This window comes from Canis lupus, chromosome 32 (genome assembly GCF_011100685.1).
Source record: "Canis lupus familiaris isolate Mischka breed German Shepherd chromosome 32, alternate assembly UU_Cfam_GSD_1.0, whole genome shotgun sequence".
NCBI classification, from domain to species: Eukaryota; Metazoa; Chordata; class Mammalia; order Carnivora; family Canidae; genus Canis; species Canis lupus.
This window is the reverse complement of record NC_049253.1, coordinates 39,916,296-39,943,050: the sequence shown is the minus strand read 5'-3', so window position 1 is coordinate 39,943,050 and position 26,755 is coordinate 39,916,296. Positions and strand designations below refer to the sequence as shown.

Genomic DNA, 26,755 nt, shown 5'->3' with positions numbered 1-26,755 from the left:
CACACCCCGGGCCAAAGGCGGCGTAAACCACTGAGCCACCTGGGCTGCCCCCCCCCCCCTTTTTTTTTTTAAGATTTTTAAATTTTATTCATGAGAGACAGAGAGAGAGAGAGGCAGACACACAGGCAGAGGGAGAAGCAGGCTCCCAGTGGGAAGCCCCATGTGGGACTCCATTCGGATCCCGGGCTCAACCGCTGAGCCACCGAGGTTCCCAAATGTGGGAAATCTTAAAGAAACTTAAGAGAATGAATATTCAATCCTGATACTGGGTAATCAGTAGCAATAATTTCACAGGATAAGAAAACTGTTAAGACTCTAAACATACAGGGGCGCCTGGGTGGCTCAGTGGTTGAGAGTCTGCTTTTGGCTCAGGGCTGATCCTGGGATCTGGAATCGCGTCCCTCACTGGGCTCCCTCCATGGAGCCTGCTTCTCCCTCTGCCTATATCTCTGCCTCTCATGAATAAATAAATCCTTAAAAAAAATCCAAACATGCAATTAGTATTCAGATTTTCAACAACTGATATCAAAATTTTCATTTTGATCTCTCCTAAGTAAAATATGGACAATGAGTATTTCCTGCTACCAACAGTGCCAATATTACTGAAACTCAAGAATCAATTGGTCAGCTACTAATGAACACTAAATTAAGCTATCAAATTATCTAAAGACTTTTTTCCTTCCCCTTTCTTCTACTTCTAATCCCTAAACTCCCCACAAATACTGATTCACTCTTAAGACTTGTTCACTACTGACTAATATTTCAATCCAAATATTTAAAAACTTGAACCATAACGACTCTTAATAATCCAATTGAAGTTCTTATCCTCCCAATTCCTTGATAGCCTTTCAGAATCCAACCTCTAAGGATTAAATCATAACACAGGAATACACATGACCAATCCCCCAAATTTAAGAAAACAGGAAGGTGATATCACCAAAGAAACTACACATAATCCAGTTCTAAGGAGTTCAAACTAATCATACCGTGTATCTGTTAATAAAGACCAGGAATTTTGGACATCAAAAGGACCACTGGATACTAACAGGGCCAAGTGTTTACTTAGAAACTTTGTTCACATGCCTAAGGCTAAATTAACTGCCAAATATGGAACTAGAGAAGGAATTCTCTTTTTCTTTCCCTCTAACCTATGGGGCTCCCTTACTGCAGCTGATGGTTCACGGATGCAGGTACAGGTAATGCTAACATTTGGAGGGCTAGAACGGTATGTGGAGCTTTGAATCTAAAAACAATATTTTGACCCAAACTGAAATCTTAACTTGCAGGAGAGGTCAATTTTGCTATCAATCCAGCTTCAGTGCACGAGTTTTGCTGCTGTTGTTTTTAAAGGCAGCAAAGACACCTACCTTTGGGAAAAAAAAAAAAAAATCTGTTAAGAAGTTAGGTATGCCTTGGGGGAAAAACTGATCTATGCGGAAAACTGTAGATGCAAATCTGAATTCGCTCCAAAGCGGCACAGAGCCATCTTTAAAAATCTGCTTTTAAAGACGCAGATAAGATTCGATCAGATTCGACAAACAAAAATCAACACAATCTAGGGAAGCTTATGTTCCTCTCATTGACTATCTTTCCCACTCCCCACTCAAAAAAAAAAAAAAAAAAAAAGTGGGGGGAAGAGGAAGAAACCCATTTCCCAAAGCACTGAAACATCTTTGCTCTCCCTAGGTCAATAAAGGATCGTCTGCCTAAAATAGCGGAAAGAAGGTAGGTGTTCGTTTCACGTAGCCCGGGTTTCTCAACACTCCAGGCATAAGCCCGACGGGGTTGTCCAAGAACGTGGAACACCAGGTACCGGGTGAGCGAAGCTGCGGCTGCCTTCAAACCCGGATTCCGCTTCGGTGCACAGAAATGGTGCCCGGAGGCCGCTACTTTCGCATCTGCGTCGCTTCTGCCTCCGCCGACAGAGCCTCTTTTCCCCTCCCCCACGGGCGGGGCGGCGGCGGCCTCCCGCTCCCTCGGACCCGGGAGGGAGACACGAAGGCGACTCAGCGACGAGGCTGCGCGTGGCTCCCACCCTAAACCATCGCCCTCGGAAGCCCTACTGCTCCGCGTCCCCGTACTGGCCTCCCCCGGCGCCTGGGAGCTGCTGCGCTCCCGGTCCCGCTCCCCTTCCAGGCCGCCACCTCATCTCCAACAAACCCGGGCCCCACCTGTGCCCTCCGGAACGTCCGTCCACAGGACGCGCGCCGGCCACCTCCCCTCCCGCGCGGCCTTCCATCCCGCACCTGAGAGGAAAGGCTCGGCTTCTTTCACGCACACTCGGCGGCGCGGCAGCCGACAAGAACAATGTCTCTTCGCCGCGACACTCCGACTCCAGGGCTCACTCCCAGGACGGTTGCCTCGAGCCGGGCGCGCGAGTGTCCCCTTCCGACCCCGCTCCGACCTCCCGCCCGGCCCCGCACACACCTCCAACCAGCAGCGGCGCGGGGACGTCGCGCGGGGTCACCAGGGGAGCCGCCGAGGACCGGCTGCAGCGGATTCTTCTCGCTCGCCGCCCCCTCCCTCCGACGAACCGCAAGCCTCGGCAGCCGGGGAGCCGCGAGCCCGTTTCCCCTACAACCACCTCTTCACAGGCGCCAGGCGCTGCGGCTAGCGACTAGGAACACGGACGTCCCGCCCCCTTTGCCGCCGCCCCCTCTTATTGTTTTACCCCTGCCGACAGGGCCGGGGAACCCCCCAGCACGGCGCCGGCCAATCGCGCATCTCCTCCACGCCTGGGGCCCAACCTTCTCGCGTCTCTAGCGGAGCACGCGCAGTGCGCCGCCGCGCTCACGTACGCTCGCGCCCGGAACGCCGGGGAACCGGAACCGGCCTGAGGCCGCGGCGAGGCCGCTGACCTGACGTCACAAGGCGGCGGCGTTGCTCCTGTGCTGCGGCCCTGGCCTGGCCGCCGTGCGAGATCGCGTCCGAGCGGGAACTGGTGGGCCGCGCAGCTGTGCCTTTTGCGGCATTTTTGGAGAGCGATGTGTCTGGTCCCTCCGGATTATTGATGTTAAAAGGGAGGGAATTTAGCCATTTTCTCTCGAACTCGGTGTCTGCAGGTTGCTGCTCTAGACCGTAAGCAGCCGGTGGTTTCAGCTCTTTGCACCCCAGACTCACTTACGTTATTGACCCATCTTGGGAAATGGAGGTTTTAAACTCCACTGAGAAGGTTAAGTTCACTCTGATGGCCCAAAGCAGGATACGTCACGGAGCCTACTAGGCGGAAGGCCCCGGGATGCAGAAAAATACGATGTGGCCTGCACGGGGCGGGGGCGGGGGCGGGGGCGGGTGGAATCCACTTCTTTGTGCGCCTGTTCTGCGTTTAGGTGTTGCTAAATACATACTAAGCGTTTTACACATTAAGGACGCTAAAAGGCTGAAATCCCAGGACATACCAGGATTAAAGCCCTGTCCTAGATCCAGGCCCAGACCAGGCCCCAGGGCATAGCTGGGAAATCAGTCGACACTGACACTCGTGACCTTGATTCGTGGAAAAAGCCAAATATTATAGTCAAGGAAGCCACTTTGCACCTTAGTGCTGGCAATGTTTCTCAAAAGCATATCGAGGCAGCAGAGGCACTTTTGGAAAGAAGGGCTGAGAAAATGATGAAAGGAATGAAAGGGCAATTAGAAAAGGAAAGAACACATTTATTACGTGCCCATGTATCAGACATAATGCGGGAATAGATGTTTCATCAGTTTGCTTGACATCATCTAAGAGAAATTTTAAAGTATTTTCCACATATGAAAACCAAGGTTTGCAGAGGCACTGCCAACATCCGAACCTCCAAAACTACATTTTTACCTTTGTTTGCTTAATCATTTTGTTACATGAAAACTATCTGAGCAGACCATGACTTTTAGGAGATGAACTTTGACATGCTTTTTTCTTTTAAAGCATGCATGCAGATCGCCCTTTTAAGTCTAATTACTTCAGTACCAGGCACTCTTCCAATTACTTTATGTAATTTCTTAAGCATGGCATTAACCCTATAGAGTAGTTACTATTTTATGTCCATTTTACAGATGAGGAAGCTGAAGTTTACATCAAATAACTTGCCAAGGTCACACAGCTACTGTTGGGGGGAGCTAAGATTCAAACACAAGCAGTCTGTCATCACACTCCACACCCTTCACCCCAAGCTGTAAAATACTCTCACTAAATTAACAGCCACGATTTATTTATCTCCTCTTACTGCTGATGGACATTTTGATTGTTTCCAGTTTGGGGTTCTTATTCACAACCACTGTTATTCTTCCCGATAACGTATCCTGGTGCACAAAGTACAAAAGTTTCTCTAGAGCTATGGTTCTCAGAAATTAACCTACCTCAAAATCACCTGGAATGCTTGTTAAAACAGATTGCGGAGCCCCACTCCCAGGGGTTCTGATTCATCAAGTCTGTGTTGAGGCCTGAGAATTTACATTTCTAACAAGTTCCCAGGTAATGCTATTGCTGTTCTCCTAACCACTGACTGGGGGAGCTGACTGGCTTGTTCAGTGGAGCATGCAACTCTTGATGTCAGGGTTGTGAGTTCAAGCCCCACATTAGGTGTAGAGATTACTTAAAAATAAAAATCTTAAAAAACAGAAAAACCCAACTGGCCTACAGCATGGGTTGGCAAACTTACACTGTAAAGGACAAGAGAATGAATATTATAAGTTTTGAAGGCCACAAATTCTTTGTTACATATCCCACCCACCTCCTTTTAAAATCCTTTAAAAATGTAAAGAAACAGGGGTAACTGGGTGACTCAATCAGTTGAGCATCTGACTTCTGGTTTCAGTTCAGGTCATGAAATCAGGGTTGTGAGATCAAGGCCTTCCTTGGGCTCCACACTCAGCTAGGAATCTGCTTGAGATTGTCTCCCTCTGCCCCTCCCTCCACTCAGTGTGAGCTCTCTCGCTCAAATAAATCTTAAAAAAAAAAAAAAAAAAAAAAGATTCTCTCTTTGCCCCTCTCCTCCTTGTGCTCTCCCTCAAAAAACAAAAACGAAAAAGTAAGAAACAGTTTTCACTTAGCTTTAGGGCTATCCAAAAACATACCTCAGGCAACCCCTGCTCTAGGATAAATACCAATAAGTGAGTTACTGGGGGAAAAGATTTGGCTATCTTCAATGTTAGTAAAAAGCCATAAACATTTCCTTTTTCAAATATTTCATTTATTCATGAGAGACACGGAGAGAGAAAGCAGAGACACAGGCTGAGGGAGAAGTAGGTTCCCTGTAGGGAGCCCGATGCAGGACTCCATCCCAGGACCCAGGATCACACCCTGAGCCAAAGGTAGATGCTCAACCCCTGAGCCACCCAGGTGCCTTTTAAACTGTTTTCCTATGTGGTAATTTTTACTTCCTAAATATCAAGTCTGTGCCCTTGGAATGCCTCTCTACACTTACAGCCTCTGCCCAGGTTCAGGCCCCTTTCATCTTTCCAGAAGAACTACAGTAGCCTCCTAATGTCCCTGCTCTTCAAATACAGGATCCATGAAACACCCTCTCCCCTAATAGACTGTAAGGCAAAGAAACCGGTATGAATTGAATTCATTCAATGGCTCAAGCCACAAACTTTTAAATTACCCTTGACTCACACCACATAATCATTGGTAACTTCTATTCCCTCTGCCTTCAATACTTAACCTGGATTAAACATTTCTCATCACTATTACTACTATTATCATAGTCCAGGCCACCATTGCCTACTGCAACAGCCTTCCACCACTTGGTCTTGATGCTTCCATTCTTATCCTACTACAGTCTAGTCTCACAGGCACAGAAACCAGATCCTTTATAGCTATGACCAGATGACATATTCAAAACCTTCCAAAAGCAACACAACAAAATCTCAAGTCCCAACTGGCCTCCAAGGCCTACTCAATCTAGTTCTTATTTACTTCCCTCTTTTCTTACCACTTTTTCTCTTACACACTCACTCTTCATTTGACACTTCAGGCCTATTTCCTGTTCCAGGGGAGATCCTAGGATGCGAAGCTTTATCAAAAGTCTGTGAAAAATCAGGGCAGCCTGGGTGGCTCAGGCAGTTTAGCACCTGCCTTTAGCCCAGGACGTGATCCTGGAGTCCTGGGATCGAGTCCCACATCGGGCTCCCTGCAGAGCCTGCTTCTCCCTCTGCCTGTGTCTCTGCCTCTCTCTCTATGTGTCTCTCATGAATAAATAAATAAAATCTTAAGAAATTAAAAAAAAAAAGCAAAAGTCTGTGAAAAATCAAAGTAAATTGCACCTATTGATTTTTCTAAGTACTACTACCAAAACAGCTTATTCAAGCATTCTAAAGGTGAATTAAGTATGATTCCCTTACACAAACTATCTTTCTTAGAATTTCAGTTAACCAAATACTGCTTAAACAGTCTACTAGTTTTTCCAAGCTGTGTCCTGTGGTTATTTTGTGTTCTCTTTATATTCTTCAGTTCCTAGATTCTCTTCTAGATTTCGTTTTAAGTCAAATAGTAATCTACAGGGTGCCTGGGTGGTTTAGTCAGTTGAGCGTCCAACTCTTGGTTTTGGCTCATGGGTCATGATCTCATGACATCAAGCCTCCTGTCAGGCTCTGCACTTGGCAGGGAATCTCTTTGAGATTCTTTCTCTCTCTCCCTCTGCTCCTCTTCCCACTTGCACTCACACTATCTCTTTCTCTCTAAAATAAATAAAATCTAATATAATACACACACATACACATATGTTTAAATGGCAATCTACAAGTTGCCTTGCAGAGTGTCCACTTAATTAACATACAGGATTCTTTAAAACTCCTGGAATTCATTCATTCAGTAGCCACCATTGAGTGCCAATATATCAAGCAGAGCACTAGGCTCAAGATGAGGCAAAAATAAATGAAACACAGTGTCTTCAGGGAATTGGGAGAAGGAGGGAGGGAGGGGGAGAAAAGAGAGCAAGAGGAGGAAAGAGAGAAAAATAGAAAAAGATGGATAGAGATGTAGTAAAAAAGAGAGACTCAAACAAAGTCAGTAGGGAAACAATGACCACCGAGGGTACTGTTAAGTGATACTGCACTAGGGATAAACAGCACTGTGTACTTCTTCACAACACTGAATTTTTGAATTTATTATTTAATATCTGATGTTTTCCTGCTTGTATACACACATACCCTGTAAGTTCCACGAGTGAAGATCTCATTTGCCTCTCCCATCCAGCATTTGGTACTGGCACAATAAAAGTACTGCCCTAAATGTCTCTATGAACTGGCTGAGTGACCATTTAAGAGCAGACAGAGGGCACAACAGTCTTTTTCCTGGGCACCTTGTATTTGTGATGTTTTTGCCCTAACTTATAAAACAGTGTATGACTTATAGGTTTCTGTTTTTTCTTGATGAATAATAATAAATTTAAGACTGTAGGGCAGCCCCAGTGGCTCAGCAGTTTAGTGCCACCTTTGGCCCAAGGCATGATCCTGGAGACCGGGGATCAAGTCCCACATCGGGCTTCCTGCATGGAGCCTGCTTCTCCCTCTGCCTATGTCTCTGCCTCTCTCTCTCTCTGTGTCTGTCATGAATAAATAAATAAAATCTTAAATAAATAAATAAATAAATAAATAAATAAATAAATAAAATTAGGACTGTAGATTTTTCCTTTGCTAATAGTTTAGGCCATAGCCAATAGTTCACATTTACTGCTTTGATTCAGTTATTGTTTAGAGAGAAGTAATTGAGAACATCTAAATAATTTTAATTTCTAAATTTTAAGTTTTACTTGTTTTAGTCTGTGAGTATGGCATGTATATTTTTGTGCTTTGTGGAATTGTTGAGAATTTTCTTCATGGCCTAACAAGGTACAAGTTTTGCAAGTTGTCTATTAAACTCTAGTCTATTGAAGTCAACTTCTTTTACTGTCCCTTAATTTCTTTTTCTCTTCTTGGCAGTTTTTACAATATATTTTTAACTTTTTATTTTGAAATTATTTCACAGATCCTGAAAAATTACAAAAATAGTAAATGAATTCCCTATGCCCTTCACTTATATTCCTCAAATGTTAATTTTTACTACATTTGTTTTATCATTCTCATCAGTTGTCTCTCTCCTTCCATCTCTCTCACTCTCTTCGCATCTTTGCTCACCTCCTATAGGCTGTCAATTTCCTGAGGACACTACTTTGCAATCGTTTCTGCTTCATTCCATGTCTAGTACTATGCTTGATACATTGGTATTCGATGGTAGCTACTGAATGAACAAATCCAAGAGTTCTGAAGAAAACTGTAAGTGGTTATTATAGTTACTCTGTCAGATAAATCGTAGTTTGTCATATAGCCATTGTCTTTAAAAGACCACCTCTGAACAGATTCTAGTTTAAATTTTTTTTTCTGACATGATGTCCCTTTAAAAGACAAGGACATTCTCTTATATAACTACAATACAATTATCAAAATTGGAAATTAACATTTATACAACACTATAATCTACAGACATTCAAATTCATCAATTGTCCAACTTATACCTTTACAGAAAAAGAAAAAAAAAAAACTGTTCTCTGGTCCAGGATACAATTAAAGATTACAGGGGCACCTGAGTGGTACATTCAGGTAAGCATCCGACTCTTGGCTTTGGCTCAAGTAGCAATCTCAGCATCGTGAGATGGAGCCCTGCATCAGGCTCTGCGGTCAACACAAAGTCCACTTGAGATTTTTCTTCCTCTCCCTTCCCCTCCTGCTCATGCTGTCTCTAAAAAAATTAAATAAATCTTTAAAAAAATTCAGGATTACAAAGCTATTTAGTTGCCATGAAACCTTAGTCTTCTGGAGTCTGGAGTAGTTTCTCAGTCTTTCTTTTCTTTTACGACAATGATATTTTTAGGGTGCAGGACAATTCTTTTGAAGAATGCCCCTGAATTTGGTAGCCTCTTGTTCCCTTAGATTTAGATTGTGTATTTTTGGCAAAAATACCAGAGAAGTACTATTCTGACTTTCCTAGCTCATCATATCAGGAGGCAACTGATGTCCTTTTGTCCCATAATGATGATGTTTGCTTTCATCACCTGGTTGAGGCAGTCTCCCAGGATTCTCCACTGTACAGTTACTATTTGTAATTAATAAGTGTCTTGTGTATGATCCTACTTTGAGATTATGTACATATCCCATTTCTCATCATCCTTTGATCACACCAGTTTTAGCATCCATTGACGATTCCTGGCTAAATCAATTTTTGTTATGGTGGCTGCCAAATTGTGACTTTTCTAATTCCATCATTCTTTCTACATTTATTAGTTGCAGTTGTACTATAATGAAGACCTTTCCTTCTTTCCTATTTTTTTTATGATTTTTTTTAAGATTGTATTTATTTATTCATGAGACACAGAGAGAGAGAGAGAGAGAGAGAGAGAGAAGCAGAGACACAGGCAGAGGGAGAAGCAGGCTCTACACAGGGAGCCTGACAAAGGACTTGATCCCTGGTCTCCAGGATCATGCTGGCTAAAGGTGGCACTAAACTGCTAAGCCACCTGGGCTATCCAATTATTTTATTTCTATCACCCTGAACTCATGGATTCCTATTTTATAATTCAATATTATCAACATTCATCCTGATGCTCACATTGTCCCCAGTTTGGCCAGGGGAAGCCCTAAGCATTAAACATGTCCATTTGACATTATTTAGCATATAAAAATGAAGAAATACTATTTTTTCAAAAAGTGAAAATGGCAAAAAAAAAGTGAAAATAGCTTAAGACAGTGGCAAAGAACGTGATGATTAACTAGATATGGGGAGTAAGGGAGAAGTCTAACATAGGACATTTTGCTGTTTATTTCTGGGTGACAAGAAGGGCTATAGGTAATACTCACTGCGAAGTGAATACAGACTTCAGTGAATGTTCTTCCAAATATTTTTCTATCTTCTTCTTTTTTTTTTTTTTAGATTTAATTTGTTTGAGAGAGAGAGGGAGAGCAAGCATGGGGGAAGGGCAGAGGGAAGACAAGCAGACTCCCTGCTGAGCATGGAGCCCAAGGTAGAGGTGGATCCCACCACCCTGAGATCATGACCTAAGCCAATATTAAGAGTTGGACACTTAACCAACTGAGCCACCCAGGCACCCCTCTATCCATATTGCTATATAAAATAATATACTAAATTTATTCAATACTGAATGCCACCGTAGGTCTTCTCTGAACACTGAATTAAGAGGAAACCCTTCAACTCTCCATCTCTCACCCTGCTCTATTTCTGTTCATAGCACTTCTTGGCACCTGACATGTATCATTTGTTGGGATTTTAAAAACTCTTGGCCTCGCCAATAAACTTTGGTTCCATAAGGGCTCATATTTGGTCTGTTTTGTTCAAAGATGTATCTCTGCCACAAAGGAAACATTAAAAAATAATTGGTGAATAAATAAATGTGTGTATATGTTTGTGATATATATACTTGTATGGAAAAATAGAGAGATGGAGAGAAATGGGATAATTAAACATTCTATTGCAGGATACTACTTTTTTCTTAACAGTATAACTTGGCGGGACACCTGGGTAGCTCAGCCATTGAGCTTTTGGCTTAAGTCGTGATCCTGTAGTCCTGGGATCGAGTCCCACATCGGGCTCCCTGCATGGAGCCTGCTTCTCCCTCTGCCTATGACTCTGCCCGTCTCACTGTGTCTCTCATGAATAAATAAATAAAATCTTAAAAAAAAAAAACCAGTATAACTTGGGCATCCTTTTATGTTAATACATAGATCTACTTCATTTTTTTCCTAATGGCTACATAGATGAGGAATGACTTTTTAAGCTTAGAAGCAGGAGAAACAATTGAAACAATTATAAAGAAAATTATGAGGATATAACCAAACTAAATATAAGCTATATACTTGTACACTTCCGCCACAAATTTGAGTCAAAGGACTACTAAAATTTGATAAGAAATCCTAAAAAAATTTTGGGAATCCCTGGGTGGCTCAGCGGTTTAGTGTCTGCCTTCGGCCCAAGGCATGATCCTGGAGTCCTGGGATCGAGTCTCATGTCGGGTTCCCTGCATAGAGCCTGCTTCTCCCTCTGCCTGTGTCTTTGCCTCTCTCTCTCCCTGTGTCTTCCATGAATAAATAAATAAAATCTTAAAAAAAAAAAAAAAAAAAGAAATCCTAAGAAAATTTTGATAAGAAACCTAATCAAAAAACATAGAAAAGGGGGAGCCTGGGTGGCTCAGTTAGTTAGGTCACTGCCTTCAGCCCAGGTCATGATCCCAAGGTTCTGGGATGGAGCCCTTCATCAGGCTCCTTGCTCAGCGGGGAGCCTGCTTCTGCTTCTCCTTCTTCCTATGACTGCCGCTCTCTGTTTGCACTCTGTCAAATAAATAGAATCATTATAAAAACTATGCAAAGGATGTCCAACTTACAGAAAAAAGTACATAGCATTAAACACATATGAAGAGCTGTTACCATAAATAAATGTAAATATATTTTTTAAGATTTTATTTATTTATTTATGAGAGATACAGAGAGAGAGAGAGACGCAGAGACACAGGCAGAGGGAGAAGCAGGCTCCATGCAGGGAGCCTGACATGGGACTTGATCCCAGGTCTCCAGGATCACGCCTCGGCCGAAGAAGGCTGCGTTAAACCGCTGAGCCACCCGGGCTGCCCAAATGTAAATATTTGTAAATGAAAACCTCCAATACGCAAAACCAAACCCCTTTGTATGTTTCTGTTGCAAGTAAATGTTAATTCATCCTTTAAAAAAAGCAATTTGGCAAGATACATAAAAAACTTTAAAATGTTTGTACTTCTTAAGCCAATAATTCCACTTCTAAGTATTTATGCCAAGAAGTTCATTGTGGGGCGCCGGGCTGGCTCAGCTGGTAAAACGTGACTCTTGATCTCAAGGATTGTTGAATTCAAGCTCCTCATTGGGAGTAGAGATTACTTAAAAATAAAATCATAAAAAAATAAGTTCATTGTGGGGATCCCTGGGTGGCTCAGCGGTTCAGCACCTGCCTTTGGCCCAGGATGTGGTCGTGGAGTCCCAGGATCGAGTCCCAGGATCAAGTCCCACGTGGGGCTCCCCGCATGGGGCCTGCTTCTCCCTCTGCCTGTGTCTCTGCCTCTCTCTCTCTATGTCTCTCATGATTAAATAAATAAAAATCTAATAAATAAATAAATAAAAATTGGAGGCATCTCAAATATCCAACAGTGAATGGTTAAATAATTCACATATTATTGACACATCTACATCTAAACCTGTAAGTTTAGATATTCAAAAATATATTTTTATGTCTCCTATTTATGTTTCAATCTTAAACATGTTTATGATGCAATCTTTTTGTTTATGACGCAGTATTAAGTAAAAAAAATATGGCTCAAAATTTTTAAAAGATTTTATTTATTGGATCCCTGGGTGCCGCAGGGTTTGGCACCTGCCTTTGGCCCAGGGCACGATCCCGGAGACCCGGGATCGAGTCCCGTGTCGGGCTCCTGGCAAGGAGCCTGCTTCTCCCTCTGCCTGTGTCTCTGCCTCTCTCTCTGTGTGTGACTATCATAAATAAATTTTAAAAATTAAAAAAAAAGATTTTATTTATTTATTCATAAGATACACACACACACACACACACACACACACAGAGAAAGGCACAGACACAGGCAGAGGGAGAAGCAGGCTCCATTTGATGCAGGGAGCTTGGCGTGGGACTCAATCCAGAGTCCCCAGGACCACATCTGGGCTGAAAGTGGCGCGAAACCGCTGAGCTGCCCAGTACTCAATTAAGGAGGAACATGTTTCATTTTTTTGGTCAGCTTCATGTTTTTCTGTACTTCCTACTTTTTTAATGTCATATGTTACTTTCACAATAAAAAAATATTAAACCATTAAGGTATTGCCTTACTAAGGGAAGATTTTAATTTTTCATTCCTTCAGCTCTGTCTCCCTTTCCTCTCATAACATACAAAGAAACAAATTATGTAATTTGACTAGAAATACCAAATCAAGGCATCAGAAGATACAAGTGGTAAAACAAAAGAAATGAATAAAGAAATCAGACTAATCAGATAAAAATCTACCAATTGATGTTGATGAAGAAAAGATGCAGCCAGACATATGGGATGACTGATACATTTTTTTTTTCTATCAAAAGAAAAAAAGGAGGGGACTGCTGGCTGGCTCAGTTGGTGCACTATGAGACTCTTGATCTTGAGGTTGTAAATTTTCTTGCTTGTTTTTACAGATTTTATTTGTTTATTTGCGAGGGGGAGAGAGAGTGGGGGAGACAGCATGTAAGAGCAGTGGGGAGGGAGAAGCAGACCGCCACTGAGCAGGGCGTGCAACACAGGGCTCAGGCTCAGGGCTCAATCTCAGGACCTGGGATCATGACCTGAGCTGAAGGCAGATGCTTAACCAATTGAGCCACCCAGGCGCCCCTTGGGGTTGTAAATTTGAGCCCCATGTTGGATGCAAAGATTACTTAAAAATCTTTACAAAAAGGAAAGAAAAGAAAAAGAATTGGATCCAATCATGAGCAGGTGCATTTCTAAAAAGAGTAAAATTACTTGTCTGTCATTTAAATTTACAAGGCTTTCCTTTATACCATCTTGACCATTTTCAACCTAACTAGATCTTAAAATTCCATTATCACCATTTTGCTGATGAAGTAGGTTAACAGATGACTTTCCATGCATGTTTCAAGACCACCCCCCCACACACACACAGAAGTAGGGTTTACATAGGACCCCAAAATGTGACTATTAGGCACTGAGGGGTCAAATCCAAATCCTGAAAGGATACTTTTCTTTTTTTTTTTTTTTTTTAAGATTTATTTATTTATTTATTCATGATAGATCTAGAGAGAGAAAGAGAGAGGCAGAGACACAGAAGGAGGGAGAAGGAGGCTCCATGCAGGGAGCCCGACGCGGGACTCGATCCCGGGACTCCAGGACCGCGCCCTGGGCCAAAGGCCGGCGCCAAACCGCTGAGCCACCCAGGGATCCCCAAGGAGACTTTTCTTGAAAAGCATCTTTACTCATCACAGTTTTAGCCTTCCAACACATATGACATTTAACCTTTTGAGACAGGCATAACAAATGCTTTGGACTGGCTACCAGTTCAGTTAGTAAGGATTATGCTGCCAGCATTAGAGTCTTAGCTTTGGAGCCAGGCTGCCTGGATTTGCATCCTAGCTTCACTTCACCATTTGTTAGATATATTACCTAGGTATCTTACTTCAGGTAGGATGCTTAACTTCTCTGTGCTTCAGTGTTTCTCATCTGTAAAATGGGAACGATAATATTTATCTTATTAGAGTTCTATGAAGATTAAATATTAATACATGTAAAACATTTACAACTGTGCCTGGCACATGGGTAAATGCTCAATAAACCTGAGCGCTTAATGTTGGGTGCTTACAAAAGCATATGCACCAAGTGCTTTCAGCCAATTCCTTCTTCAGTGACTGCTCATTGATTTGCTTGGAAATAAAACTTATATTTGTGGGGATCCCTGGGTGGCGCAGTGGTTTGACACCTGCCTTGGGCCCAGGGCGCGATCCTGGAGACCCGGGATCGAATCCCATGTCAGGCTCCCGGTGCATGGAGCCTGCTTCTCCCTCTGCCTATGTCTCTCTCTCTCTCTCTCTCTCTCTCTCTCTCTCTCTCTCGCTCTGGGACTATCATAAAAAAAAAAAACAAAAACAACTTATATTTGTAGAACATTTTACAGTTTTCAAAACACTTTCAAACACAATTCATTTCAATTTCACAAGCAATTCACAAAGTAGGCAAGCTGTACAAGGCTCAAAGTGGCCAATTCAGAGAGAGACCCCAGAATCTCCCAGGTTCCTGCCACTATACCACAACCCACTGTTAAATGATGTACTTCCTCAGCCTTGGAGCAAGCCTTCCTAATTGAAAGTATGTTACCTGGGAATTTCAGGGCTCACTTGGTGCAGCTGGCTCCTTTGCAAAGCTTTCTGATGCAAAGAGAAACCTGCTCCCAGGAGCAAGATGAATCCATTCCTTTTAGAAAGAAATAGGAAAAAGGCTATTATGGCCTGAAGAAAGAATCAAATGTTAATTTCCCCTGTAATCTTTCCATCCATTTGGCCTGAGACAGGTTAGGGTTCAAAGAAATGTTCTTCCTCTCCATTTGATCATTGCGTTAAAGTATGTCACACATCTAAAAAGGTGCATAAAATATTTTGGTGACCTACCTTCCTGTTAAGTATAAAATGTAACAATATGCCTGCAAAAGATGTTAGCTACCTAACTGGTGGGTGTTTTTTTTTTTAAGATTTTATTTATTTATTCATGAGAGGCAGAGAGAGAGGCAGAGGGAGAGGCAGAGGGAGAAGCAGGATCCATGCAGGGAGCCTGATGTGGGACTCGATCCCGAGTCTCCAGGATCAGGCCTGGGCTGAAGGCAGGCACTAAACCACTGAGCCATCCAGGGATCCCCCGCCTAACTGGTTTTGATCCTACTAATAAAGTCTTCAAGCAGGGGAGATTCTAAATGCTACCAGCTTGGGAGAATAAAGGCTGCAAACTTGAAGGAGGTCCCTTCTTCAGAATTTAGAGATGAGGGGCACCCAGGTGGCTCAGTTGGTTAAGCACCTGCCTTCCACTCAGGTCATGATCCCAGGGTTCTGGGATCAAGCACTACATCAGGCTCCCTGCTTGGCGGGAGCCTGTTTCTCCCTCTCCATCCACCTGCTGCTTCCCCTGCTTGTGTGCGCGCGCGCTCTCTCTCTCTCTGTCAAATAAATAAATAAATAAAATATTTTTTAAAAATTAGATATGAAAATCTCATCAAAAATCAACCCGAAGATGGCTCAGTTGGTTAAGTGCCTGCTTTCGGCTCAGGTCATGATCTCTGGGTCCTGGGATGGGGCCCCATGTTGGGTGCCCTGCTTAGCAGCGAGTCTGCTTCTCCCTCCCCCTTCCCTTGCTTGTGTGTTCTCTTGTTCTCTCGTAAATAACAGATAAAATCTTTAAAAATTTTTTAATTAAATCAATCCAGAGGGGCAACTGGCTAGTTCAGTCATAAGAGCCTGTCTCTTGATTTCCAGGTCATGAGTTCAAGCCTGATATTGGGTGTAGAGATTCCAAAGTAAATAAACTTAAAAGAAAAAAATCAACCCAAAGAATTAGGTTATGGGATTACAAAAGTAACCTATCTGAATAATGGTTTGTAAATGCTAATGGATTCTATCCAAAGCTCATGAAGCTGTGATGACAGCGAAAATCAACTCAGGCTGGACTGAGTGATCTAAGAGATACAGCGATCCTGGGAAGTACAACTAAAGATAATGTAAATAAGAGAGTCATCTGCCCTGAATTGCCTGGAGTCTAAAAAATGATGACTTTGGAAGGAGGCAAAATTTCACCAGTGTTTATCTCACACTGTCCAGGGTAGGTTATACTTGGCAGACATGAATATTCTAGTCATTACAAGGTTACAAGGTCTGTTTACTTTTTCAAGCCTTATAGTCTGGATACAAGATGCCTTGAGGTCATCCAATTCTCTCCTCTTTGAATTGATGCTGAACAAGCACTCTGACCCAGAAGAGGGGCCCTGGTCAACACACAATCAATTTATTGAAAAGGCAATCCCCCTTTGTCAAATAGTATTCTGGTAGGTCATTACTCAGTCTCTAGTGGATTTACTCAGTGTCAACCAGTGTACCCAAACCAGATTTCCTTGTGTGGGGGAGGAGGAAAGTTGTACTGGGAGAAGCCAGAACTAAGGAGCAATTCTCCACTTAAATATAGTAGTGGGGAAAAAGGGATGAAATCCGATTTTCTTCACTAACTAGTATTTTTTTTTTAAGTAATCTCTACACTCAGTGTGGGGCTTGAATTCACTACCAGAGATCAAGTGTTGCACGCTCTTAACTAGTTTTTTTATATTGGTCAGGTTAGTTCACTTCTTCGACTTTTAGTTTCTTCAGGAATAAACAGCAAACTTTAAGGCTGTTGGGGAGGATTAATTAAATAGTGTTTAGCACAGTTTGTAACACAGGGGGTATATAGGTCTGATTCCTGTTATAAAACCAAGGGAGACCTTCAATACTGGGGGACGCAACACAGCATGGTCATAAGGTCATAAACAGACAGTAGCCTATGTGAACCCTCCATCCTTCTTCCACTCTCTATTCTCCTCTTGGGTCAAATAAGTGGTTTGAAAATACCAAGAACCCACACCATGAGTCTTTGTCTTAAATAGATAGTCAAATTCAGGAGCAGGAAAAGCATATAGTACCTTCAAAAGCATACTTGTTTCACTAAGTCTCTTCTAGCAACCAGGCTATAAAACTATTCCAGGTAGTAGAGCATCTGGCTGGCTCACTCAGTGGAGCATGTGACTCTTGATCTCAGGGTTAAGTTCAAGCTTCATGTTGGGCGTAGAGATTATTGAAAAGAAAAGAGAAAGAAAAAGAAAGAAAAGAAAAAAGAAAAGAAAGAAAAGAAAAAAATAAGAAACTACTCCAGGTAGTAAAAAATTCAACTATATACAAACTACAAGGCATTCATCAGCAGAACAAAAACTTAGGAGAGCAGTTGTGAAACTTCTGATTGATAAACGCTCATCATAAAAATTATACAGCTGATACTCAGTGAAAGCATTTTGGTTTCTTCTACCTTGCCCAGTTGAGAGCAAAACACCAAGTGTCAGCATTAGGCCTTCTTTTCCAGCCACAGGTTTCCAGGGGTAAACACTTCCTTGCAGGTTGTAGGCAAGCTAACCTCTGGATTCTAGCTCCATGGCAGCAAAATACTTCTCTAAGCTTTACCTCAGCAGGAAGCACAGAAGAGGTTTATGACTAAGGAGGCAAGAATCCTCCTTAGAATCAAGATTTGTCCTATCCTTCCAGTCAGACCAGATGCATGTTTTGTTTGTTTGTTTTTTTAAGATTTTATTTATTTATCCACGAGAGACACAAAGAGAGAGAGGGGCAGAGACACAGGCAGAGGGAGAAGCAGGCTCCATGCAGGGAGCCTGACGTGGGACTCAATCTGAGGATCATGGGACCATGACCTGAGTTGAAGGCAGACACTCAACCACTGAGCCATCCGGGTGTCCCTCTAAACCGGTTTTAAACCTGAGGTCTATGCACCTTTTCAGGGGATGGCAATAGAAGATGTTCATGAAACCATGTACATTGTGTACAAATATGTGTACGGTTGAACAATGTAGGGATTTGGGGTATTGATCTGTGTGCAGTAAAAAATCTGCATATAACTTTTGACTCCCTGAAACCTACAAATAGCTATTGACTAGAAGCTTTACCAGTAACATCAGCAGTAGACTAACACGTATGTTGTATGTTATATGAATTTTATACTATATTCTTACACTATAGTAAGGAAGAGAAAAGAAAATGTTATTTAAAAATCATTAAGAAAAAAAATAAAAATCATTAAGGGGGGCAGCCTGGGTGCCTGAGCGGTTTAGCACCGCCTTCAGCCCAGGGCCTGATCCTGGAGACTAGGGATCAAGTCCCACGTCGGGTTCTCTGTATGGAGCCTGCTTCTCCCTCTGCCTGTGTTTCTGCCTCTCTCTCTCTCTCTCTCTGTCTCTCTCATGAATAAATAAATAAAATCTTAAAAAAAAAGAAAAAAAACCTTTTGGGCAGCCCAGGTGGCTCAGTGGTTTAGCGTCTGCCTTTCGCCCAGGGCATGCATGAACCCAGGTCCTGGGATTGGACCACATTGGGCTCCCTGCATGGAGCCTGTTTCTCCCTCTGCCTTGTCTCTGCCTCTCTCTGTGTGTCTCTCATGGAAAAATAAATAAAATGTTTAAAAAAAGAAAAAAATAGGTGGGGAGTTCAAGCCTCACATTGGGGGTAGAGTTTACTTAAAAAAAAAAAAAAAAGAGGAAGGCTTTATAGTATAAAGAATGATATTTTGTTTTCTTTTTAAAAAAAGATTGTATTTGGGCAGCCCGGGTGGCTCAGCGGTTTAGCGCCGCTTTCAGCCCAGGGCACGATCCTGGAGACCCGGAACCAAGTCCCACATCGGGCTCCCTGCATGGAGCCTGCTTCTCCCTCTGCCTGTGTCTCTGCCTCTCTCTCTCTCTCTCTCTGTGTCTCTCATGAATAAATAAATAAATCTTAAAAAAAAAAAAAAGATTGTATGTATGTATGCATTTATTGAGAGAGAGTGCAACTGTGCTTGAGCTGGGGGAGGGGCAATGACAAAGAAGGAGAGAGCATCCCAAGCCAACTCTGCTGAGCATGGAGTCTGCCTGAGATGCTCTCTCCCTCTCTCTCAAATTAATTAAAGTCTTTAAAAAAATAAAATAAAAAATTTAAATTAAAAAAATTTTTAGGCCAACCTCAGTGGCTCAGCGGTTTGGCGCCGCCTTCAGTCCAGGGTGTGATGCTGGAGACCCGGGATCGAGTCCCACGACGTCAGGCTCCCTGCATGGAGCCTGCTTCTCCCTCTGCCTGTGTCTCTGCCTCTCTCTCTCTCTCTCTCTGTCTCTCATGGATAAATAAATAAAATCTTTAAAAAATTTTTTTAATTAATAGTAGACAAAATAAGGATAATGTGCATTTCACAAAGCTGCATGTGTTTTCTGTGAAGGATTATTTAACTAAAGTTTGGAAATGAGCTAATGTTATGATTTCTGAAAGAAAACTAAAAGAAGGGTCATATAATCACTTTTATTAATAACTTGCTTCCAAGTAGTGTATACACTGATGGAAGAGATGCAGACAAAGATTTTAATGTCACTGTCACAGAATAAGGTTTAAGACAGGGATCTGCACAGGCGCTGTAAGAACAGAGAGAAGGGATAATTAATCACACCAGCGGTTTAAGTTCGGGCAGGAGATGACACCTAAGCAGAGACTGGAAGGTGAAGCAAGAAGGAGCCATGAAAACCTACTATATGCTATGTAGGTGTCTCTTAAAGCCATACCTGAGGTTCAGAGAGATGGAACAGTTTATTCACGTCATATAGCTAATAAATGGCAGAGTAAGAAATTAGATTTTCAGTTCCTTTGGCAACTGCTATACCAGTGGTTCTCATTATTGAATGTATATTAGAAGCACCTGGGAGGGATGCCTGGGTGGTTCAGTGGTTGGGCATCTGCTTTCAGCTCAGGGCGTGATCCCAGGATTTGGGATTGAGTCCCGCATCGGGTTCCTTATGGGGAGCCTGCTTCTCCCTCTGCCTGTGTCTCTGCCTCTCTCTCTCTCTGTGTCGCTCATGAATAAATGAATAAAATATTTAAAGAAAAAGAAGCACCTGGGAGAGTGAGCATGGTGTGTGTGTGCATGTGCATGCATGGCTATATGTTTAGGCAATGTATCAGCATGTCCAGATTTTGGTCCCTCCTAGCTTTAAAAATAATTCAGATTTAAAAAAATAAAATAAATTAAAAAAATAAAAAAATAAAAAATTATTTAATTAAAAAATAATAATTCAGATGCCTAGGGGGCATCATTGAAATAGAATCTCGAGGTATGGGACTCAGGCATCATTGGTATTCAAAGTTCCCCAGGTGATATTGGTATGCAGAAAGATTGAGGGGATCCCTGGGTGGCGCAGCGGTTTAGCGCCTGCCTTTGGCCCAGGGCGCGATCCTGGAGACCCGGGATCGAATCCCATGTCGGGCTCCCGGTGCATGGAGCCTGCTTCTCCCTCTGCCTATGTCTCTGCCTCTCTCTCTCTCTGTGTGTGTGACTATCATAAAAAAAAAAAAAAAAAAAAAAAAAAAAAAAAAAAAAAGATTGAGAACCACAGAGTCCTTCCCATAATATTGACTGCTGCTGAGCATTGCTCTGAGAGAAGGGAAGCTGTGAATAATAGCCAGGTAGATGTCAGAGGCCCTTGGAACTCAGGTAGTGAATTAGCTCCTTTCTTCAAGTGGAAATATGTATCTGTATTCATTCCACACCCATTCTGGGTGTGTAGCGAATCCATAGGGACCAGCCAGGGGAACTAAGCAATGAAGAATATAACTACTAGTTCTTTGGGGCACCTGGTTAGCTCAGTTGGTGCATGGGACTCTACATCTCAGGGGTTGTGAGTTCAAGGCCCATGTTGGGTATAGAGATGACTTAAAAATAAAATCTTTTAAAAAGTAACAATAGTTCTCCAAATACTGGTTTTGTTTTGTTTTTTTTTTTTAAGTATACAATTCAGTGGTTTTTACCATATACACAGAGTTGTGCTACCATCTTTAGTCATTTTTAGAAAGTTTTCATCACCTCAAAAAGAAACTCTGTCACCTTTAGCCATCAACTATCAGTCCTAATCCACCACTAGTCTGCTTTCCTTCTCTATCGATTTCCCTGTTCTGGTCCCTGTTTCTGGACCTATGATAATCTTTTTTTTTTTTTTTTAATTTATTTTTTACTTATGTAGAGGGGAAAAAAAGCATAAACCTTAAGGATATAGCTCAGTAAAATTCTGCAAACTGGAGTCATATGTAGCCAGCACCTGGGTTTAAGAAGCCAAATTTTTTCAGCATCTCTCAAGCTTCCTGTGTACCTCCCTCCTTCAGGGATAACCACTCTTCTGACTTCCACAAACATAGATTAGTTTTGCCTTCTTAAAAAAACTTTGTACCAATAGAATTATAGAGTATATCCCTTTCTGTGTCTGCCTTTATACTCAACATTATGTTTGTAAGTTTCACCCATATCATTGCCCCTGACGATCTTCTGATGTTAAACTCATCTACTTTCATTCAGAACAAATTACTGGGCAGCCCCGGTGGCTCAGTGGTTTAGCACCGCCTTCAGCCCAGGGCATGATCCTGGAGACCCCGGATCAAGTGCCACGTCAGGCTCCCTGCATGGAGCCTGCTTCTCCCTCTGCCTGTGTCTGTGTTTCTGCCTCTCTCTCTCTCTCATGAATAAATAAATAAAATCTTAAAAAAAAAAAAAAAGAACAAATTACTTAGAAAGGTTCATTGAGATTCCAAAATATTTTTCACATGATTTGGTCAGCATGAAAATAATCCATACCTAAAGGATTTGTTTGGGAATTTTAATTCAGAAGACTGATATTGTTGAAAGCAAATGATAGCATCTTGGTCTTGCAGAGCTAGTTGGCCAACTCATTAAATTGAAACTAAATAAATGTATGTTTTTTTAAGGATTTTATTTGTAAGTAATCTCTGTATCCAACGTGGGGCTTGAACTCACAATCTCAAGATCAAGAGTCACGTAGCTCTACTGACTGATCCAGTCAGGCACCCTCTGAACTTGAATAAATTTAAATGTTTATAACATTTAACAAACCTAAGAGACTGAATTTCTTACCTGTGTCTTTCTTTTGGGGATTTTTTTTTTCCCCCTGGGATCTTTTTATTTTGGGAAAATATTTTGGGAAAAATCTTATGATTTTTCCTCTTTTTTTTTTTTTTAAGATTTTATTTATTTATTCATGAGAGACACAGAAAGAGAGGCAGAGACACAGGCAGAGGGAGAAGCAGGCCCCATGCAGGGAGCCTGATGTGGGACTCGATCCCGGATCCCAGGATCATGCCCTGAGCCAAAGGGAGACGCTCAACCACTGAGCCACCCCGGTGTCCCTTTTCCACCTCTTTAAACTTTTTTTCTCTTTCACATCTAATATCCAGTAGTGTAGACCAACCCCTCTCTTCACTTATGAATGTCTAAGACCAAACATATAGCTAATGATGAAGTACTGCTTTTATACCTGCAAGTGTTAGAAAGTGCCTAGTTTCCTTGGCAATGTCTTCTCTCCCTGCACACTCAAACTAGTAGAATGCTTGAGAAACATGGCAAAGTACTTTGCACAGAAATTTATTCTCTATAATTTCTTTTTATGGACCAATAAGATTTGCCCTTCACAATAAAGCATAAGGAAGATCTTTGTGAATAAGGCCTTCCCTAATGTATTTGAATGTTCAGGTACCTCAGGGAAGCTCTGAGAGGGTGGAAGGTGCAGGTATCCTGCTGTGCTCTCTTCCCCAAAATAAGCCTCACAGAGTAAGGAGGGTACCAGGTCACTATCCAGGTTTGAGGCCAACCAGATCAGAAGCATTGATAACAGAGGCTCTGACATTTAAAATACACACGAGAAACATAGTAACCAATAAATGTGCTTCTTTCACTAGCTCTACTCCCTTGTGCCCATAAAATTAGCAATGATGTTTAGTTCTTAGATCAGAAATCTCTGAAAATGAATTGTTTGAAAAACATATCCCCAAGCAAACAGGCAGAAACCAACTACTTCTGGAGGTTTCTAGGGCTTTAGCATTCCAGCTTCCTCTGTGATTCCCTTAAGATCCACACTTTACAGGAAAGGTCATAAGACCTCTGACAGGTCCAAAGAGGATGGGGGGAGGTGTACTGCTTTTAAACGTGTAAAAACTGTACATTTTTTCAGTTGGCAGAGAAAAATAGAGAGGAAATGTAGAGTTTGTTCATGGAAATTAAGTCCAAGCTTTTCCAAGATGTACATCTTGTTGTCTTTGCTTATCACAGAAATAAGCATTCTGTGATGAAAGTATTTGCACAAACTACTTTTTCTAGGATTTATATACAGTGAGAAAACTTAAAGAAAATTCTTTGTGAAATGCCATTTACTCCCCACCCCACCCTTCTGAGATGTCATGCCCTGCTTTGAAGTTGAGGTTGTTGTTAGAGCAAACCAGTGCATGTCCCATCACCTTGGCTTTTGCCCTTACTTCTGCCTGGGACAGTTGCTGTAAGCCACTGCCCTTTATTCCATGCTTACTTAAAAGAAAATGTTAGTTGCCTTTCCCTTCTTTTAAAAACTCTATGCCCAAAGTGGGGCTGGAAACTCACTGACTCCAAGATCAAGCATCCCGTGTTCTACCAACTGAGCCAGCCAGGTGCCCCTGCCCTTCCTTTTTTCTTTCCCTTTAAAAACTGGAGAATTCTAGTACAAAACAATTAAAAAAAAAAAAAAAAAAAAACGGGAACAAAGAAAGAAAAAACCTAGAGAATTTTTTTTTCTTTTTTTTTTTTTTTCTTTTAAGCAGCTGTCTTGTAGCTATTACCAAGTTCCATTCTGATGTTCTGTGTCCTATGCCTAGGACTTGCTTAGGCTTCTTAACCGAAGTTACTGAACCTCTTGTCCTTTGGCTGTTTGCTGATCCTTTGCCTTGGCTGACCTCCCAGGATTTGGTATCTAGACCACCTGTCAACTCATTTCTGATTTTGGCTTCCCCTACTTGCTCTGTTTTTATTGCTGCTGAAAAGCCTAGCATGCCACATAGCAATCTTTGAGATTGATCTTAAAGATCAGGTAAGAGTTGGGGTGCCTGGGTGGCACAGTTGGTTAAGTGCCAACTCTTGGTTTCAGCTCAGGTCCTGATCTCAGGGTCAAGAAATTGAGCCCTGTGCCAGGCTCTGGGCTTAGCACAAAGTCAGCTTCAGATTCTTTCCTTCTCTGTCTCCCCCTCCAGCTCGTGCTCTCTTTCTCTTTCTCTCTCAAATAAATAAATAAAGCTTAAAAAAAAAAAGATCAGGTAAGAATTAGGATTTGGATCAATGGAGAGAATGGGGTTGGACAGTCCAGATAATGGGATATGAAGAACAAAAAGAAGGGCAATGAAAGCATAAAGCATCAGGGAACATGGGGGGACTCCGAGGGGTTTCTGGAGACCAGAGATTGCAAACTGGGAGCCTGCAGGCCAGATCCATCTCATTGTTGTTCTGGTGTTCTGGTTAGCCCTCACAGTGTTTTTTGTTTGTTTGTTTGTTTGTTTGTTAAGATTTTATTTATGAGAGAGAGAGAGAGAGAAGCAAAGACACAGGCAGAGGGAGCAGCAGGCTCTAGGCAGGGAGCCTGATGTGGGACTCGATCCTGGAACTCCAGGATCACACCCTGGGCCGAAGACAGGCACTAAACTGGAATCCCAAGGATCCCAACCCTCACACTGTTTAAAAGGATCCCAACCCTCACACTGTTTAAAAGGTTTTTGAATTGATGACTCATTTCAAAGTGGGAGATTTCGCATCAAAATCCAGACATTCAGGGGATCCCGGGGTAGCTCAGCGGTTTGGCGCCTGCCTTTGGCACAGGGAGTGATCCTCGAGTCCTGGGATCGAGTCCCACATCAAGCTCCCGGCATGGAGCCTGCTTCTCCCTCCTCCTGTGTCTCTGCCTCTCTCTCTCTCAAATAAATAAATAAATAAATAAATAAATAAATAAATAAATAAATAAATCTTTAAAAAAAAAATCCAGACATTCAGCTCCTCTTGAAAAATCTGATGATTTGACAGCAATGGACACACATTCCACATGTGAACAGTGGGAAGAACAGTAGCTGCTACTCCCTTAGTGTGGGGTATTCTCTCTCCAGTCTTGGGGTAGTTACCACCACCTGTTTCACCTCTTCATTTACTGGCCTGCCTCTCTAGGTGTTCCAGAATTATTTAGTTAATGAATCAGTTCAGGGATCCCTGGGTGGCACAGCGGTTTGGCGCCTGCCTTTGGCCCAGGGCGCGATCCTGGAGACTCGGGATCAAATCCCACATCGGGCTCCCGGTGCATGGAGCCTGCTTCTCCCTCTGCCTGTGTCTCTGCCTGTCTCTCTCTCTCTCTGTGACTATCATAAATAAATAAAAATATTTAATGAATCAGTTCGAATGGGAGAGAGAGAGAGAGAAAGAAGAGGAAGAAAAGAAGGAAAGAGAGTCCCCTATTTTTTTTAAAGATTTATTTTTATTTATTTATGATAGACATAGAGAGAGAGAGAGGCAGAGACACAGGCAGAGGGAGAAGCAGGCTCCATGCCGGGAGCCCGACGTGGGACTCAATCCCGGGACTCCAGGATTGCACCCCGGGCCAAAGGCAGGCACAAAACCGCTGAGCCACCCAGGGATCCCCGAGAGTCCCCCTATTAATACCAAAGAGTTATACCAAATCCTCATACTGTATACCTTAAACTTACACAATGCTATATATATCACTTACATCTCAATGCTATATATATCACTTAAATCTGGAGGGGGGAAGGAAGAAAAAATAATAATAGTAAAGAGAGTAATTATGGAAGACCTCAAATAGCAAACCCATTTAAGTGTGGACTATGACATGCAGTGAAAGTCACGTGGAAGTATTTTCCCATGCAACAACATGATCAAGGTGAGTGTTTGAAATTACTTTATGTCCAACATTAGCTAGTACATATGTCAAAAGAGTGCTTGCCTCCTGACTCTATGGGACACTAGTAAAGTTAGGCCCTCCAACCTTACATATGTTACACAGTTGAAAATATATAATGAAAAGAATGCTAATATAATTAATGATTTAAAAAATCTACTTCTGAGGTAAGTTCTCATCAAGTTCCAGGAAGGATTTGATGGCACTAGAAGGCAGAAGTTGCTGATGTGGGAAGCAACACATCCAGAAACAACAGTCGGGGGATTTTCAGTAGTTTTGAGCATGAAGCAATAAAGGCATGAAGGAAATTAGGGCAGGAGGACACAGAAGAAAGGGTAATGGTCAAGACCTAGTGAATGTCCAGGAGAACAGAATGGCCGTATGACTCAAGGCCCAGTGCCCAGAATAACGTGTCAGTGAAGGTGGGGGACACAGACTAGACTAGTAGGACTGGGAAAAAATAAAACAAAACAGGATATGATTGCCTGGAAAGGGACCTGGTCAAAATAATCAATACTTCAGGGCCTCAGCAAAACAGGCCTCACACCTACAGAGAGCACAACATTCTTGGGAAGGCAAGACAAGCATCATTCAGGTCCTCAGGAGAGAAGGCTGTGTGACGGCAGCTCCTCACAGGGGCCAATCAGGCTTCGTTCTAAATTTGTCATACTGTGATCCTTCCGTTCCTGCCATGGTTGGTGTCTCC

General features: G+C 42.4%; 2 protein-coding genes across 3 annotated transcripts in view; one reads left to right on the top strand and one right to left on the bottom strand.

The window, feature by feature from the left end:
• Nucleotides 1-2,644, bottom strand: part of G3BP2 (G3BP stress granule assembly factor 2) — a 34,002-nt gene extending 31,358 nt beyond the window's left edge. For both annotated transcript variants that reach the window (XM_038582427.1, XM_038582428.1), the window contains exon 1: nucleotides 2,428-2,644. The gene's annotated coding sequence lies outside the window, so the exon portion shown is untranslated. The remainder of the gene's footprint in view (nucleotides 1-2,427) is intronic.
• LOC111093575 (putative uncharacterized protein ENSP00000383309) lies at nucleotides 894-8,522 on the top strand. The gene is made up of 3 exons (XM_038582466.1): nucleotides 894-927; nucleotides 1,776-3,078; nucleotides 8,101-8,522. Exons 1-2 carry the CDS (start codon nucleotides 894-896, stop codon nucleotides 2,612-2,614), a joined length of 873 nt encoding a protein of 290 aa, XP_038438394.1. The 3' UTR covers nucleotides 2,615-3,078; nucleotides 8,101-8,522.
• Nucleotides 8,523-26,755: the final 18,233 nt, after the last annotated feature.